We start from the raw sequence: 12,595 nt of genomic DNA, 5'->3' as shown, positions 1-12,595 counted from the left end.
TGGCAGAGCCGAGCGTCACCGAGTTTCTGGGGCGACCATAGTCCTTAGAGGTAAGGGCGGGGTGCGGTTCCCTACGACAGAGTCACGTGTGCTCCAGCTCTTCCTGTGGACTGACGTGTATGTGCATCACGTGTGTCTCACACACGGACGAGCGTGGGCGTGAAGCGGTCACATGCGTGGGCTTCAGGCAGGCCAGGCCCCTGGCGGTGGCCGTGGGGCTGGACTGAAGTGGCAGGTGACCCCCCTCAGTGCCGTGGTGCGCAGGGAACACCTGGTCGGAGAGCCCGGCCGTCCCCCCGCTGTCCGGAGGGGTCAGGCCGGTCTCTGGTCAGTCCGGGGGCTCCCCGTGTGCTCGAGGGAGCGATGGACCCCCACACCCTCGTCTGGAGACTCCGCGGATGGCGCCGGAGGTGGCAGGCAGCCCTGGGTGGGTGGGTGGCTGGGCCCGCTCAGGACGCAGCGGCCCGGTCCAGGCCGACGGCTCGGCGTGGCGTCCGAGCGCTGGCCTGTTTGTCTTTCCGCCTTATCTCGGCCTTTCACGTGCCGTCCGTGAACGCTGGCCCTGACCGCACACCGGCGCAGACTCGTTCCCAGGCGCAGGCGCGGCTCTCGCCGGGTCGACGTGGAGCACCCCCCCCCGCCCCCCCGTGAGAACACCCACACAGCCAGCCCTCCGGGGCGGCTCTCGGTGGCCTGGGGGCAGGGCGTGCTGGGGGGCGGCCAGCCTGGCGGGGGGGGGCCAGTCTGACAAGGTCACCGTTTCCAGGGGGGCCCCAACCAGGACAGAGGCCCTGTCCCTGCCTTCCGGCGGCAGCGGCGGGGTGCGGGGGTGGGCGGGGCGGTGCGGCCCAGCCTGGGGCGCAGGTGCGAGCCCCCGCCGGGCGGTGTGTGCGGGCGATTGGTTCCCCTGTGTTGTGGTTTCCCACCCCGGGGACGGGCGGGGGCGGGGGGGGGGGGGGACAGGCTGTCGAAGAACGGCTTCTGAAACCCGAGGCCGAGCTCCCTGCGCTCGCGGCTTCGCTTCTGCTGTGTCATCAGAGCCAGGGCGGCGGTGGTTCCCGCGAAAGGCGACACCGGGTCTCAGGGGGCCCCACCCGCGGCCCCAGCGTCCCGGCCCGGTCCGCTGGCTGCACCTCTGTGCCCATGCACGCGCCTGGTGCGTGTGCGTGCGTGGTGTGTGCATGTGTGCCCAGGGTCCCACGGAGGACCCCTGCTGTAGCGGGACACGTGGGGGGGCTGGGGAGGGCGGGGCAGGTGCTGAGTACACGGGGCCCCGCAGGCGGGGACACGCCTCAGGCCCCACAGCTAGAAAGGTGGGCGGGCGCGAGGCCAGGGCCGTGGCGCCCGGAGGGTGTCTGCTCGGGGGGGCCCCAGGCCCTCGTCCGCGGCTGCTGGTCTGAGTGGGCGCCCACACCGGCCGGGTCAGGAGTGTCCCAGGTGTCACGACATGGGGCGAGAGCGGGGGGGCTTAGGAAAAGCCGAGGGTGAGCAGAGAGGCGGCTGGCCTCCCCGGCCCCCCCACCCCGACACACTGTGGTGCAGTCCCCACCAGCCCCCCAAGGGCGGTCGGGGCAGGCCGCTGTCCCCGGCGGGTGGTGAGGCCCCGCTGCTCAGGGACTCGGGTGCTGCCCTTCAGCCCGGCCCGTCCTCGGGGCCCTCGGTGGGGTCGGGGCCCCAGGGGAGCCCCAGGGCCTGCGGGGAGGCGAGCCGAGGCCACCGTCCTATGGAGCCCAGACGTGTGCCCCGCCCCCTGCGTCCTCTCCACAGTCGTCCGGCACGGGCGACTCTCTCCGGGTCGGAGCCCAGGGGGTCGGGAGGGCGCAGGGCCGCGCCCAGCCACTTCCCCAAAATCACAGTTGGCCTTTCAGACAAAAGAAAAAAACCAAAAAAAACCACCATGGTGCTCGTGGAGCAGGGACCTGGACCTGGGCGCTGGTCCGGAGCCTCCGTCCCCGCCCACCGAGCAGATGCCTCAGACCGGGTGCTGGGCCAGGCCCGTGGCCACACGGGGCAGGGGTCGCTGCTCTCGGGAACCGTGTGGAGGGGACTCGGGTGTGAGCGTGGGGGTGGGTGGGGTGAGGGGTCTCCAGCACCCCGAGGCCCTCCTCGGGGGAAGCCCTGCAGAGCCCCGCGCGCCGACGGGCGTGAAGTCAGGGACCCCCTCCCCTTCCTTCCAGGGACCAGCAGGACCCAGGCTGGACCCCGGTCAGAGCCCAGGCCAGGTCCTGGAGCCAGTCCTGGCTCCCGGGCTGCAGGAAGGGGCCCCGGCCTTGGCCCCTGGCCCCTGGCTGGGCTGAGATCTCCAGGACCCCGGAGCTGCCCACGCTTTCTGACCGCAGGCCGACCCCCTGCACAGATTCGCCGCCCCTCCCACGCCTGAAACCACACCCTGCCCCGTCTCCTGGCCCCGAGGGCGGGCGAGGAGTCGCCAGGTTTCTGGGAAAGACCGTGAGCCGGGAGGCGCTGGGAGCGTTCGGTCCCGTGGCGGGAACTCTGGCTCCACCTTCCTTCCGAGTGATCTGCTGAGGAGGGGAACCCCCCGACCCCACAGACGAAAGAGACACTCCTCCTTGCGGAGCCTCCCGCCACCAGCCTCCCCTTTGCAGCCGGGATTGGGTCGCAGCAGCCGGGTCACCTGGTGCCAGCTGGTGCCGGCGGGGAGGGCGGGGCAGCAGGGGGTGCTGGGAGCCTGGCTGAGCACTGGCCTGGGGCCAGAGGGTCGCCAGTTCCAGTCCCAGTCAGGACACATGCCCGGGCTGCGGGCCACATCCCCAGTAGGGGGCGTAGAGGCAACCAATCAATGTTTCTCTCTCACATGGATGTTTCTCTCCTTCTCTTTCTCCCTCCCTTCCCCCCTCTCTAACAATAAATAAAATCTTCAAGCAAATTTTTAAAAAAGGAAACTTCGTCCTTAGTGGAAACCACGTCCCATTTCGAGACTCAGCCGGTCAGACCGACTGGGAGGGCCGTGTGGTTCTGGGCCCCCGGTGTCCGCTGCTGGCTCCCCCAGCGGTGGCCAGCGGCCGTCCCCACGGGGGATGCCTTCCCGGGGACCTGGGAGCATGGGGACCGCGGGGGCCTGTGCCCCCCACCGGCCCTGGGGCTGAGCTCAGAGTGTGGACAAGGCCTGAACCCAGGGGCAGCGACGTCAGGTTCTGATCCGCACAGCAGATCTTCAAAAGTGCTCACTAAACAGAAAAGAAAGCAGAAAAGAAAACACCAGCCAAGCTGCCCTGCTCACCCCCGGGAGGTGCCGGGGAGCCCGTGCGTCCTGAAACCGGCGGGTGAGGAGGAGCCGGCGAGCGTGCCCCCGTGTCCCCTCGCACGGGGTGCCCCTCCGGTTCAGCCCTGACGGGGAAAGTGACAGAGTATCAGGTTTCACATCACTCTCGGCCTTGACCCTCCGACCCCTCCGCGGTCAGAGGAGGAAGCTGGCGGGGTCACCGGGGCCTTGCGGGAGGGACAGGCGGCCCCTTGGCTGGGCCCGGTCGGACGCCAGCGGAGGCGCACCAAGCCCAGAGGTGGGCGTGGGCCGGTGCCCGGCGGCGGCGGGAGACGCACGCAGGCCCGGAGCAAGCGGGCAGGACGGCCGGGGGACCGTCAGGTGGAGGCCGCGTGTCCCTGTCAGGGGGCCGGGGCCCTGACGCCTGTGTTCGCCGGGGCCTGGTCCTCAGCCCCCTTCTGGCAGAGGGGAGTGTCGGGGCCCCGGCTCAGGACCGGCGGTGAGGGACGGTGCAGGGACCCCCCGGGGCGTCGCTCTGGGCCCGAGCAGCGGGGGTGGGCGCTGCTGGGACCGCTACTGTTCTGTTGGGTGACACCAGTGACTCGGGTGACAGGCGCTGGCCCGTCCCCCCCCGCCCCCCATTTGCTGTCCCTCTCCCCCTGAGCCCGACGTCTGAAAACAGTCAGGGCCTGTGGGTGGCCGTGGAAGTGAAGGGTCGCTAGCCAGTGGCACCCTCACTCACGGGCTTCTTTCATGTTAAACTTTAGCCCTTGATTGTGTCTGGAAACAGACACCCGTCCCGGTCTGCCTTTGAGGTGCCGCCCGCCCTGCCCGTGAGGTCAGGCCCGGGGCTGGGGTTCCCCTGCGCTGCTCTTGCACAACCCGCGCCCGCGCTGAACCTCCAGAATTCCCCGTCGGCCTCCGGGAGCCGTTCCTTGTGAAAGGCCGCGGCGGCTGAGGAGGCAACCTGACCGCGCCCACCGCCCACGCTGGCCCGAGTCTCCGCCGTCTCCAGACCCTGCCTCAGGGCGGAGCCCAGGGCGTGCCCCACCCTTGGGGCCTGGGGTCTGTGCCCCGGGCAACAGCGGGGCCCTTTCCCCCCAGGCTCACGCCCGGCCGGTGCGAGCAGCACCCTGCAGACTCTGGCAGCAGCCGGCTCTGCTGGCGTGAACGGGCTGGGGAGCAGCCACGTGGGCTCTCGGTCGGCTTGCAGGGCGCCGGGGCGGCTGGGAGGACCGGGGCACGTCATCCAGTGAGCGGGCTGGCTCGCAGCGGGGAGGCCGGCCAGGCGGGCAGCTCCCCCGAGACTCTGGGGAGAACCGGGGGCAGGTGCAGCGGAGCTGCGGCCGGCGGGCGGTAAGTGCTGGCGCTCTGGCGTGGCTTTCTCCGGTCTGTCAGCACGGTCCGTCTGCTCCTGGACGGGACCCGTGCCGGGCAGCGCTCCGGGCCACGCTCACGGCCCTCCCTGTCTCTCCGCGTCGGCTGCTCTCACCGCGGGTCCCCGGGTGTGGGAGGCCCGTGCCCACACAGCCGCAGCGGGTCCCCACACGGAGGAAGTGCTGCTGGGGAAGTAGCCGCCGCGGTGGCTGGTCTGCGGAGGACCTGAGGCCTCCTGGTCCGCCTCCAGCTCAGAGCCGGTCCTCACGCCGCTTTAGTGGCCCTGAAACTCGCCTGATGGGGGGGGGGGGCAGCGCAAAGGGGTGGGTGTCCGGGTCAGAAAGGACAGCTGACTTCTCACGCGGGGACCCTTTGCGTTCTGCACCTGGGCACCTCCCACCCGCTGTGTCCGGCTGCCCGCCAGCCCTCACGTCCTGCAGGGACCCAGAGCGGGGGGCTGGCCGGGGGCCGGGGCGCGAGCGCCTCCGTCTGTCTGCACACACCTGCCCCGAGGCCGTTGGAGACCGTGCGGGTGCGGGGGCCGTGACTCTTGTTACGGGGTTCGCGTCTGGGGCCGAGTTCTGCCCGTCGGCGGTCCGGCACTGACGGGGGGGGGGGGGGGGCTGCATGCATGCAGAGAGGAGCGGAGGCGCGTCGTCTCCGTGTCCCCGGTGTTCGGGACGCTGGCTTCGTGGCCACACGCGCACCTGGAGCCCTCTGCGGCTGTGCCAAGGTGACGCCTCCTTGGGGAGGGGCCAGGTGCCCTTAGGTGGGCGAGGAGCAAACGGACTGGCTCACCCTCGGGGCACCGGCTCCCGCCCGAGCACTGTGCGCGGTCCTGGAAGGGACAGGCTGTGCCTCCCAGGGGTGGGCCCAGAGGCTCCCGGGACCCGGCCCTGGAGCAGAGGACGCGGGCGGGTGGCAGCCCGAGGAGGAGGGTGCCGGGGACCAGAGAGCACTCGGGGGCGGGGGCGCCGCACTCCGCCGCGCGGCGCGGTGCCGGCCACACTGCGGTGAGCAGCGGTGGCCCCGCAGCGCCAGTCTGCTTCAGTCGGCGCGTTCGGGGCCGGGTCAGGAAGCTGCGCCCTGGGGTGCCGCTGGGTGCCCGGGGGTGGGGGGCTGCGGGTGGCGGAGCCCCTCTGGGGGTGTGGCCCTCTCCCGTTGACACCGTGCACAGCAAGGTCGCCTGCGGGCCGGCACTCGGCCACACGGCCCCTCTGGCCTCCAGGAGCCGGGCGAGAACCTGCGGGGCAGGCGGGGCGGGCAAGGGTGCCGGGTGCTGGCTGGTAGCCGGGCAGCCGGACGGGGTGCCCGCGGGCTGTGCCGAGCTGGGCACCGTGCCGGGGGAGCCAACCACCTGGCCGCCCGGGCCCTCCAGTGCCGACCTGCTGCAGCTCCCCCTCCCCTGCTCTCCCCCCGCCCCCCCCCCAGGAAGGGCCCCCCGCCCAGCTCCTGGGTCGGTGAGGGGCGAAGGCAGACGGGGCTGGTTCTGGCGGCTCCTGCTGGCTGCTGTCCTTTCCCCATCAGCGTGACCTCTGGGTGTCAAGTGACCGAATCACACCTGCCTCACACGGGTAGGGGCACCTGTGAGGCCTCCCTTGCCCCACCCCCTGCAGGTGAGGTCCTGGGCCTCTGGGAGCAGGGGAGCACCTGGTGGCTTTGGCATGAGCAGAGCTGGACGGGGGGGGGGCCCCCCCACCCCCGCCTCTTGTTTCTGGTTGGTTCCACACGCCGACCTTGTGTTTTTCTCTTTGTTTCCTGGTTTTGCATCATTGAAAAAGGACGGAGGAGGGAGGCGGGGGGGGGGCAGGAGGGACAGCAGGTACCCGACTGGCTCAGAGGCACAGGCTGAGCACCAGCCCGCCTGGGAACCCGCAGCAGGCGTCTGTCCTGGGGGGACTCGGGGGGACAGGAGACCCCGCCTGTGCCCCCACCTCTGCACCCCAGGGAGGGCCCAGCCACTCAGCCCCTGCTCTGTGCTCCGTGCGGTATCTCCTGGGGTCCCCAGTGCCGGCCTGCACCCAGCCGTCCCCCCCCCCTGCTGCGGGCCGTCCCACCGGTTGGCCTGCCCCTCTGGCCGAGGCCCCGTCAGGCCAGTGCAGGGAGGAGGGAGGGGCCCGGCCACTTCCCTCAGCAGCGGGTCCAGGTGCTCCGGGCCCTGGCTCTCCGGGTCGGCAGTGAAAGCCCCCTGACGCCGCCCCGCCAGCCCCTCCAGGGACCTCAGGCTGCGCTGCAGAAGCTCTGGGACAGGTCCCTCCCCCCGCCCCCCCCGCCCCCGCTGGTCTGCCGTGGCCAGCAGCTCCTCCCAGGAGGCCCAGAACCCCCGGGTCTGGGTGACACGTGCCCGAAGGCCCGGTCCCGGCCTGAACACCCCCGGCTGCTGGCGGGGCTCTGGGGCGGAGTGAGGTGGCGTGGGCCCCTGGCTGCACCCGGGCAGCTTTCTGGCCGCTGTGCTGGCCCGTCTGCGCTGGGCCCTCGCCGCCGGGTGTCAAGAGCGGACGACTCGAGGTCGGCCATCCCGGGGGGTGGACGTGTCCCTCGTGCTGGGAGGGAGGGTGCGGGGCTCGCCCTGGCTTCGCAAACGCACATGCCCCGTCCGGCCTCCTTCTCCGGCTGTGGACGGCGCCGCCTCGGCCGGCCGCGCATTCAGGATGGACGGCGGGGAGGCGGTCACTCTGGGCCCGTCCCCGCTGGGCCCCCCACCCCCACAATGATGGAGTGAGTTCCTAACTGGTGTGCGCTTAGCGCTGAGGCCGGGCCAGACGCCCAGCCAGCCCTGCCCGCGGGTGTCCCCCGTCCCAGACGAGGGGGCGGAGTCACGGGGAGGCCGGGTGAGCTCCCGGTGGGACAGTTTGGAGGGTGGCGGCGGCGGCTTCGAGCCCAGGCCTCGGGATTCCGCAGCGGGCGCACGTGACACCCGCCCGCCCGCCCCTGCGTCTGCCGGAGGGAGGGAGGGAGGCATTCCAGCCGGCCTGTCCCCGAGGCCGCGGCCGGCCCGCACTGGAGCCCGGCGGCAGTGGCGGCGCTTCCTCTTCAGTCCGGCTCCGGTTGAGCAACTCGCTTTCGTTTTTTTCGCCGCGTCCCGGCGGCCGGCACTCTGACAGCGGCGCCCGGCCCGGCGGCTCCGGGAAGCTGGCGCCCCCCTCGCGCGCCCGGGCCCGGCCCAGACCCCGCGGATGGCAGCTGCCAAAGGGCCTTCTGTGCTTCGCACCCACACGCCAGAGAGCCCAGGGGCAGGCGGGCGGCAGGGCTCGGGGACCCGGTGCTGCCCTTCCCCAGGTGAGCAGGGGCGCGGGGTGGCCCTGCAGAGGCCGTCCCGGGGAGGCAGGGCGTCTGGGAGGCCGCGGCCAGAACTCGCGGGCTGTGGCCGAGCCCCGGCAGGCACGGCCGCTGAGCCCCACCCATCAGTGAGCAGCACCCCCATTGCGGGCAGGCGGGAGCCGGCCGGGGTGACATCCCCGGGGGTGCCTGACGCTGAAGCTCCCGTCCCTGGACGGCCCTCACCCACGGGTCCCACACCTCACAGCCTGGCCTCTCGTCCTCCTGGGAGAGGGCAGGTCCGTGGGGGCCGCTCAGGTGTCTTCTGTCACCTGAGGAGGAGCGCCAACTAGGGACTCGTCACGGAAATGTCTGACCTGGGCATCGGCGGTCGGCAGCCCCTCCTCCGTCCTGCAGGCCCGAGGTCCGTGCGGACACGGCTGCAGCGGCTGAGGGCCGACGGGGCCGAGCAGGGGTGTCCTCTGGGGACGCAGCGCGGGAACGGGAGGCCGCCCGCCCATCCAGTGCTCTCCTTCCTGTGCGCGAGGGACACCGAGGTTCAGTCCCGGCAGGGCGCGCACTGGCTTTGGGGGTCCGGTTCCAGGGTGTGTGTGGGAGGCAGCCGGCCGATGGTGCGCGCGCTCTCTCTCTCTCTCCCCCCCGCCCCCTTGCTCTCTCTCTCTCTGAACCTCAGTGAACACATCCTCGGGTGAGGGGCGTGATACAAGCAGAGGCCAGAGCCGCGGGGCACGCAGGTGGGCCGGGCACCAGGGTCCCAGTGCCGGGAGGTGCTGTCTGAGCCCAGAGGTGGGGCGTTGGGAGGTGTAGGCCAGGTGAGGCCCCCACACAGGTGGGTGGGAGCCCGCGGGACTGCCCGGCGCGTGCAGAGGCCGTGGACGCGGGGCCTACAGCAGTGGACGCGGGGACACGGCTGCAGCGTGCGCCCTGGACTCCCTCCCGTCTGCCTGCAGGCTGCACCCCCAGGCGAGGCGTGTGGTTGCACGTGTGTGCGTGTGTGTGCACGTCTGCAGGATGAGGTGGCCGCCCTGCCCTTGGCGCATGACACCGCGTGACCCCCCCCCCCCGCCGTCAGGCACTTCCTCCGGCGGCCACCATCCCTGGCGCCCAGCTCTCGGTCCCCGGAGGCCCCGTGAGAGGAGGTCCTGGAGGCCTTTGCCCCCTGCGGGCCCTGCTGTGACCCCCGGTGACCCTGCCGAGGCGCCACCTGCTGGCCTCTGCGGGGGTGACGGCCGCAGGGTCCCCCGCCCTGGTGACGCAGGGGCTGGGGTCCCTGCTGAGGGGCGCCGGGTGACCGGCGTGGGCCGGCAGACCGAGGAGCCTCCAGGCCGTCTGTGCAAAGGGAGCCCGTTTCCCCGTGCGGCCGGCCTCCCGCCCGCGGCCGACGCCCCGCAAACTGCTCCCGGCTCCTGCCCGCTCCCAGGAGTGGAGTGGGGTGGCATGCACACCTCAGACCACCGTCCTCCACTGGCCGGTGGCCGCAGGCGGGCTCACGTCCATGGCCGCAGAGCCGCTGTTGTGTCCGCTCCCGACTCGGCGCCGACCCCTGGTCGAGGCAGCAGCGAGTGCCGGGCACTCGGGCGCATCCTGGGCACCTGGGCATCGGGGCAGCTGGCCGACTGCTCCGACCTGGGGACAGGTGGACCCCGGGCCAGTGCGCCTTCCCAGCGCGGGTCCCACGGGCGTCATCCTTTCAGGAGGGCGCCCCCCCCCCAGCCGCCCGGCGAGCAGTTAGCCGTGTGTGTTCTGGACACGGCAGGCGCTGGGTGAGCTCCGGGTTCGAGGCCGCTGCCGCTGGGCACGGAGGTCCCCAAGCACGGTCCCAGCTGATTGGGGTCAGCCGGCAGGACGCGGTCCCCAGGCAGGGACGGGAGGGTCTGTGGGGAGGGGCAGGCCAGCGGCGAGGGAGGCAGGGCAGTGGGTGGGGCCCGGGGACCCCACTCCGAGACCCCACACAGACAGGGACCCCAGCGGGCCTGGCAGGCTCTCGTTCCAAATGCCCAGGGTCCCCCCCCGGAGGCTCCCTCGCTGCCTGCCCCCTGGGACTGCAGCCGCAGTCAGTGACAGGGAGGCACCCCCCCCAGGACTGGGGCTGGGGGGCATCGCCTAGACGCCCCCCTGGGAGCCGGGACTCCCCGGGAGCCGACCCTGCAGGCCGGGCCCGTCCCCCCCACCCCCCCGCTGCGGGGGTCAGCCGTGCTCCCGGTGGACGGGGAGAACATGCACCCAGGGGAAACCTGCCACAGAACATTCCGGAGCAACAGCTGCCCGTGAGCCCTCGGCCTGTGCGGCCATCCCGGTGTGCATGCGTGTGCCAGGGAGGGCGTGTGCCAGGGAGGGCGTGTGCCAGGGAGGGCGTGTGCGCGTCTCGGCCCTCCCGGCGCACCCACATTTCGTCCCCGCGGGTGCCGGTCGGTCACCAGGGCTCCCGTGGGACACGCCCACCGACGGCCCCCGGGCGTCCAGCCCCGTCTGGGAAGGGGCTCTGTCCACACCACCCCGCAGCCCCCACTGCCTGGCTGTCCACGGAGCAGGACCCGGCGGGGGTGGGGCTGGGACTGCTCCCCGGAAGTCAGGAGAGACGGGACCCTCCGGCCAGAGGGGTGTCGGGGAGCTGTGGGTCGCCCCGCTGCTGCCGTGCGCACCAGTGCCCTGCATCCCCGTGAGCCCCGGTGCCCCGTGGGGACAGTTCCGATGCGCAGGCTGCTGGAGCCTCTCCTGGGACAGTGTGGTCGGTGTGGCCCCGGTGTGTCTCGCCCACGTGCACACTCGGCCACGTGCACACTCGCACGCCCACCCAGGGAAGGGTGGTGGGACTAGAAGCGTCCTCCTGTGGGACAGGTGTCGGTGAGGGCAGGGACGGAACGCTTCCAGTGTCCGAACTGGTTCTTTCCCGTCCATGCCGGTCGCCCACGCTGACCGAGCCGGTGCCTGGACTCTCGACGCCGCTCCCAGGGCCGAGCTGTCCGGCGGACAGACCGCACGTCCTGGCCGGCGGCGCCATGGGCCGGCGGCTGGCAGTGCCCTGGGCCGCCCGTCCAGGAGTGAACGGGGGAGCAGCCGCCAGCCGCCCCAGCGGGGGGCATGCGGGTGTGGGCCGCCGGGGCAGGAGACGCCAGTGTGACCTGTGCTTTGTCGTCCGCAGGCGCCGGGGGGTGCCTCGCCGTCCGCTGCTCCCTGCTGCGACAGGCCGTCCAGGTGAGTGTCCGCCGCTGCCCTCGCTCGGCCGGGGGGGCGGGGAGGCCGGGAGGCCGGGAGGCCGGGGGCCTGGGGCCGGTCTGCTCTGCAGTGGCCGTCACTCCTGCTGTGGTTTCTGAAGCGTATGTCCAGAGGCGGTGCACACGTGTTACCTTGGCGTGTCCGTGCGGCCTCCCAGCTTTGGGAACCCAGGTCCTCTGGATGGGATGGTCTTTATAAATGGTTGTGGGGGGGTGCTGGGCGGCCGTGGTTTTGAGGGCGCCCCCGGCGTGGCTCCGGCAGGGCAGCAGGCTCCCTCGGAGCCGGCGCGTGGACGGCCCCTCGGGGGCCGCGGCCGGAGGAGGGGGCACGGTATCCACCGTCCACCGGTGCTCAGAGACACTGGGCTCGGAACTGACAAGCGGCCCCGCCCTCCTGCACTGCGTCTGGTGCCTGAGGTCAGAGGGGCTGGAGCCCGGTGACGGTCTGCTTCCTGATCTGAGCAAACCAACTTCGAGGAGTGAGTTTACGGCGTTGGGTTACCGGCGGCACCGCCCCTCCCGGGTGAGATGCTGGTGTCCTGGCCACCTCTCCGGTGGGTCTTCATCTCCTGGAAACGAACACGGGAGTGTTTGTGGATGAAGTGGAAGACCACCTGGGATTTCTCCGAAGCTGTGGCGTGCCGGCCATAGCAGGGGTGGGGGGATGGGCCGAGTGTCAGTTCCTAGGTCAGAGAGGGTGGGTACCTGGCGGTTGTCGAGTTTTTCCGACACCAGGCGTGACGCAGGTGACAAGGGCAGTAAACAAGTCGGCAGCAGCCACGGCCCCCCGGAGCTGGTGGCAACGGTCGTGAGGGCCCCAAACCGCCCCCCAGTCCTCCCATTCCCCGTGTCCCGCACCCCGATGCCCCGCACCCCTTGAGGTGCGCGGTTCCACTGCCGGCTGTCTCTCGCCTGGGGGCGACCTCGCCGCCTGTCCCCTGGGCTCTTCCCCTTCCACCCTGGACGCCACCCGCGGGCCCGGCCCCGGCCCGTGGTCCCCCTGCACAGTCCCCGCTGGAGGTGCCTGGTGCCCTGCCCTGCCCGCTCCCCCACACCCCTCCTCACCCCTGTGCCCTCCTCCGGTGACACCCGTCCCAGCCCTTCCCACCGGGAATGAATTCCTTCCCGGCCTCCCTCCGCGGGGGCAGCTGGCCTCCTCCCTGCCCTGAGGCCCTCCCCTCTCCACACCTGCCTCCCGCAGGGGCGAGGCCTGTGCCCCGCCTGGCGCGCTGGTTCTCAGCCGCCTGGGGCCCCACAGGGAGGGACCCCACAGGGAGGGCCCACGTGTCCCGCACGGCAGGGACCTCCTGTCCGTCCGCTGCCAGGAGCCCGTGGTCCCAGCCACGAGGGTGAGGGACAGCGGGACAGGGCGTCCGCGAGGAGACCACCCTCCACAGGCAGACTCGACTCGGGGGGGCCCCAGCACCCGGGCTCGGGGTCCGCGTGGGCCCGGGGGCCGCGCCCCTCCACGCGGTCCTCTGCTGCCCGGCCCGAAGCCGAC

The 12,595-nt window shown here is 72.2% G+C and overlaps 1 protein-coding gene across 7 annotated transcripts in view; it reads left to right on the top strand.

Moving 5' to 3' along the window:
• The window catches only part of TNS3 (tensin 3), an 89,725-nt gene that overhangs the window by 38,717 nt on the left and 38,413 nt on the right, over positions 1-12,595 (top strand). For 5 of the 7 annotated variants that reach the window (XM_045827110.1, XM_045827112.1, XM_045827113.1 and 2 more), the window contains one exon: positions 11,022-11,074. Coding sequence is in view for 2 of the 7 variants with exons in the window: in XM_045827109.1 (XP_045683065.1) it covers positions 11,022-11,074 (53 nt within the window). In the remaining 5 variants the exon portion in view is untranslated. Of the gene's footprint in view, positions 1-4,478; positions 4,580-7,854; positions 7,880-11,021; positions 11,075-12,595 lie in introns of those variants that run through there. The other 2 variants (XM_045827115.1, XM_045827114.1) reach the window with 2 other exon arrangements.

The sequence above is a fragment of the Phyllostomus hastatus genome, unplaced genomic scaffold (genome assembly GCF_019186645.2).
Source record: "Phyllostomus hastatus isolate PE091 unplaced genomic scaffold, TTU_PhHast_1.1 phas_scaffold_78, whole genome shotgun sequence".
Taxonomy (NCBI): Eukaryota; Metazoa; Chordata; class Mammalia; order Chiroptera; family Phyllostomidae; genus Phyllostomus; species Phyllostomus hastatus.
The sequence above is the reverse complement of the archived record's forward strand: the minus strand, read 5'-3'. Positions and strand labels throughout refer to the sequence as shown.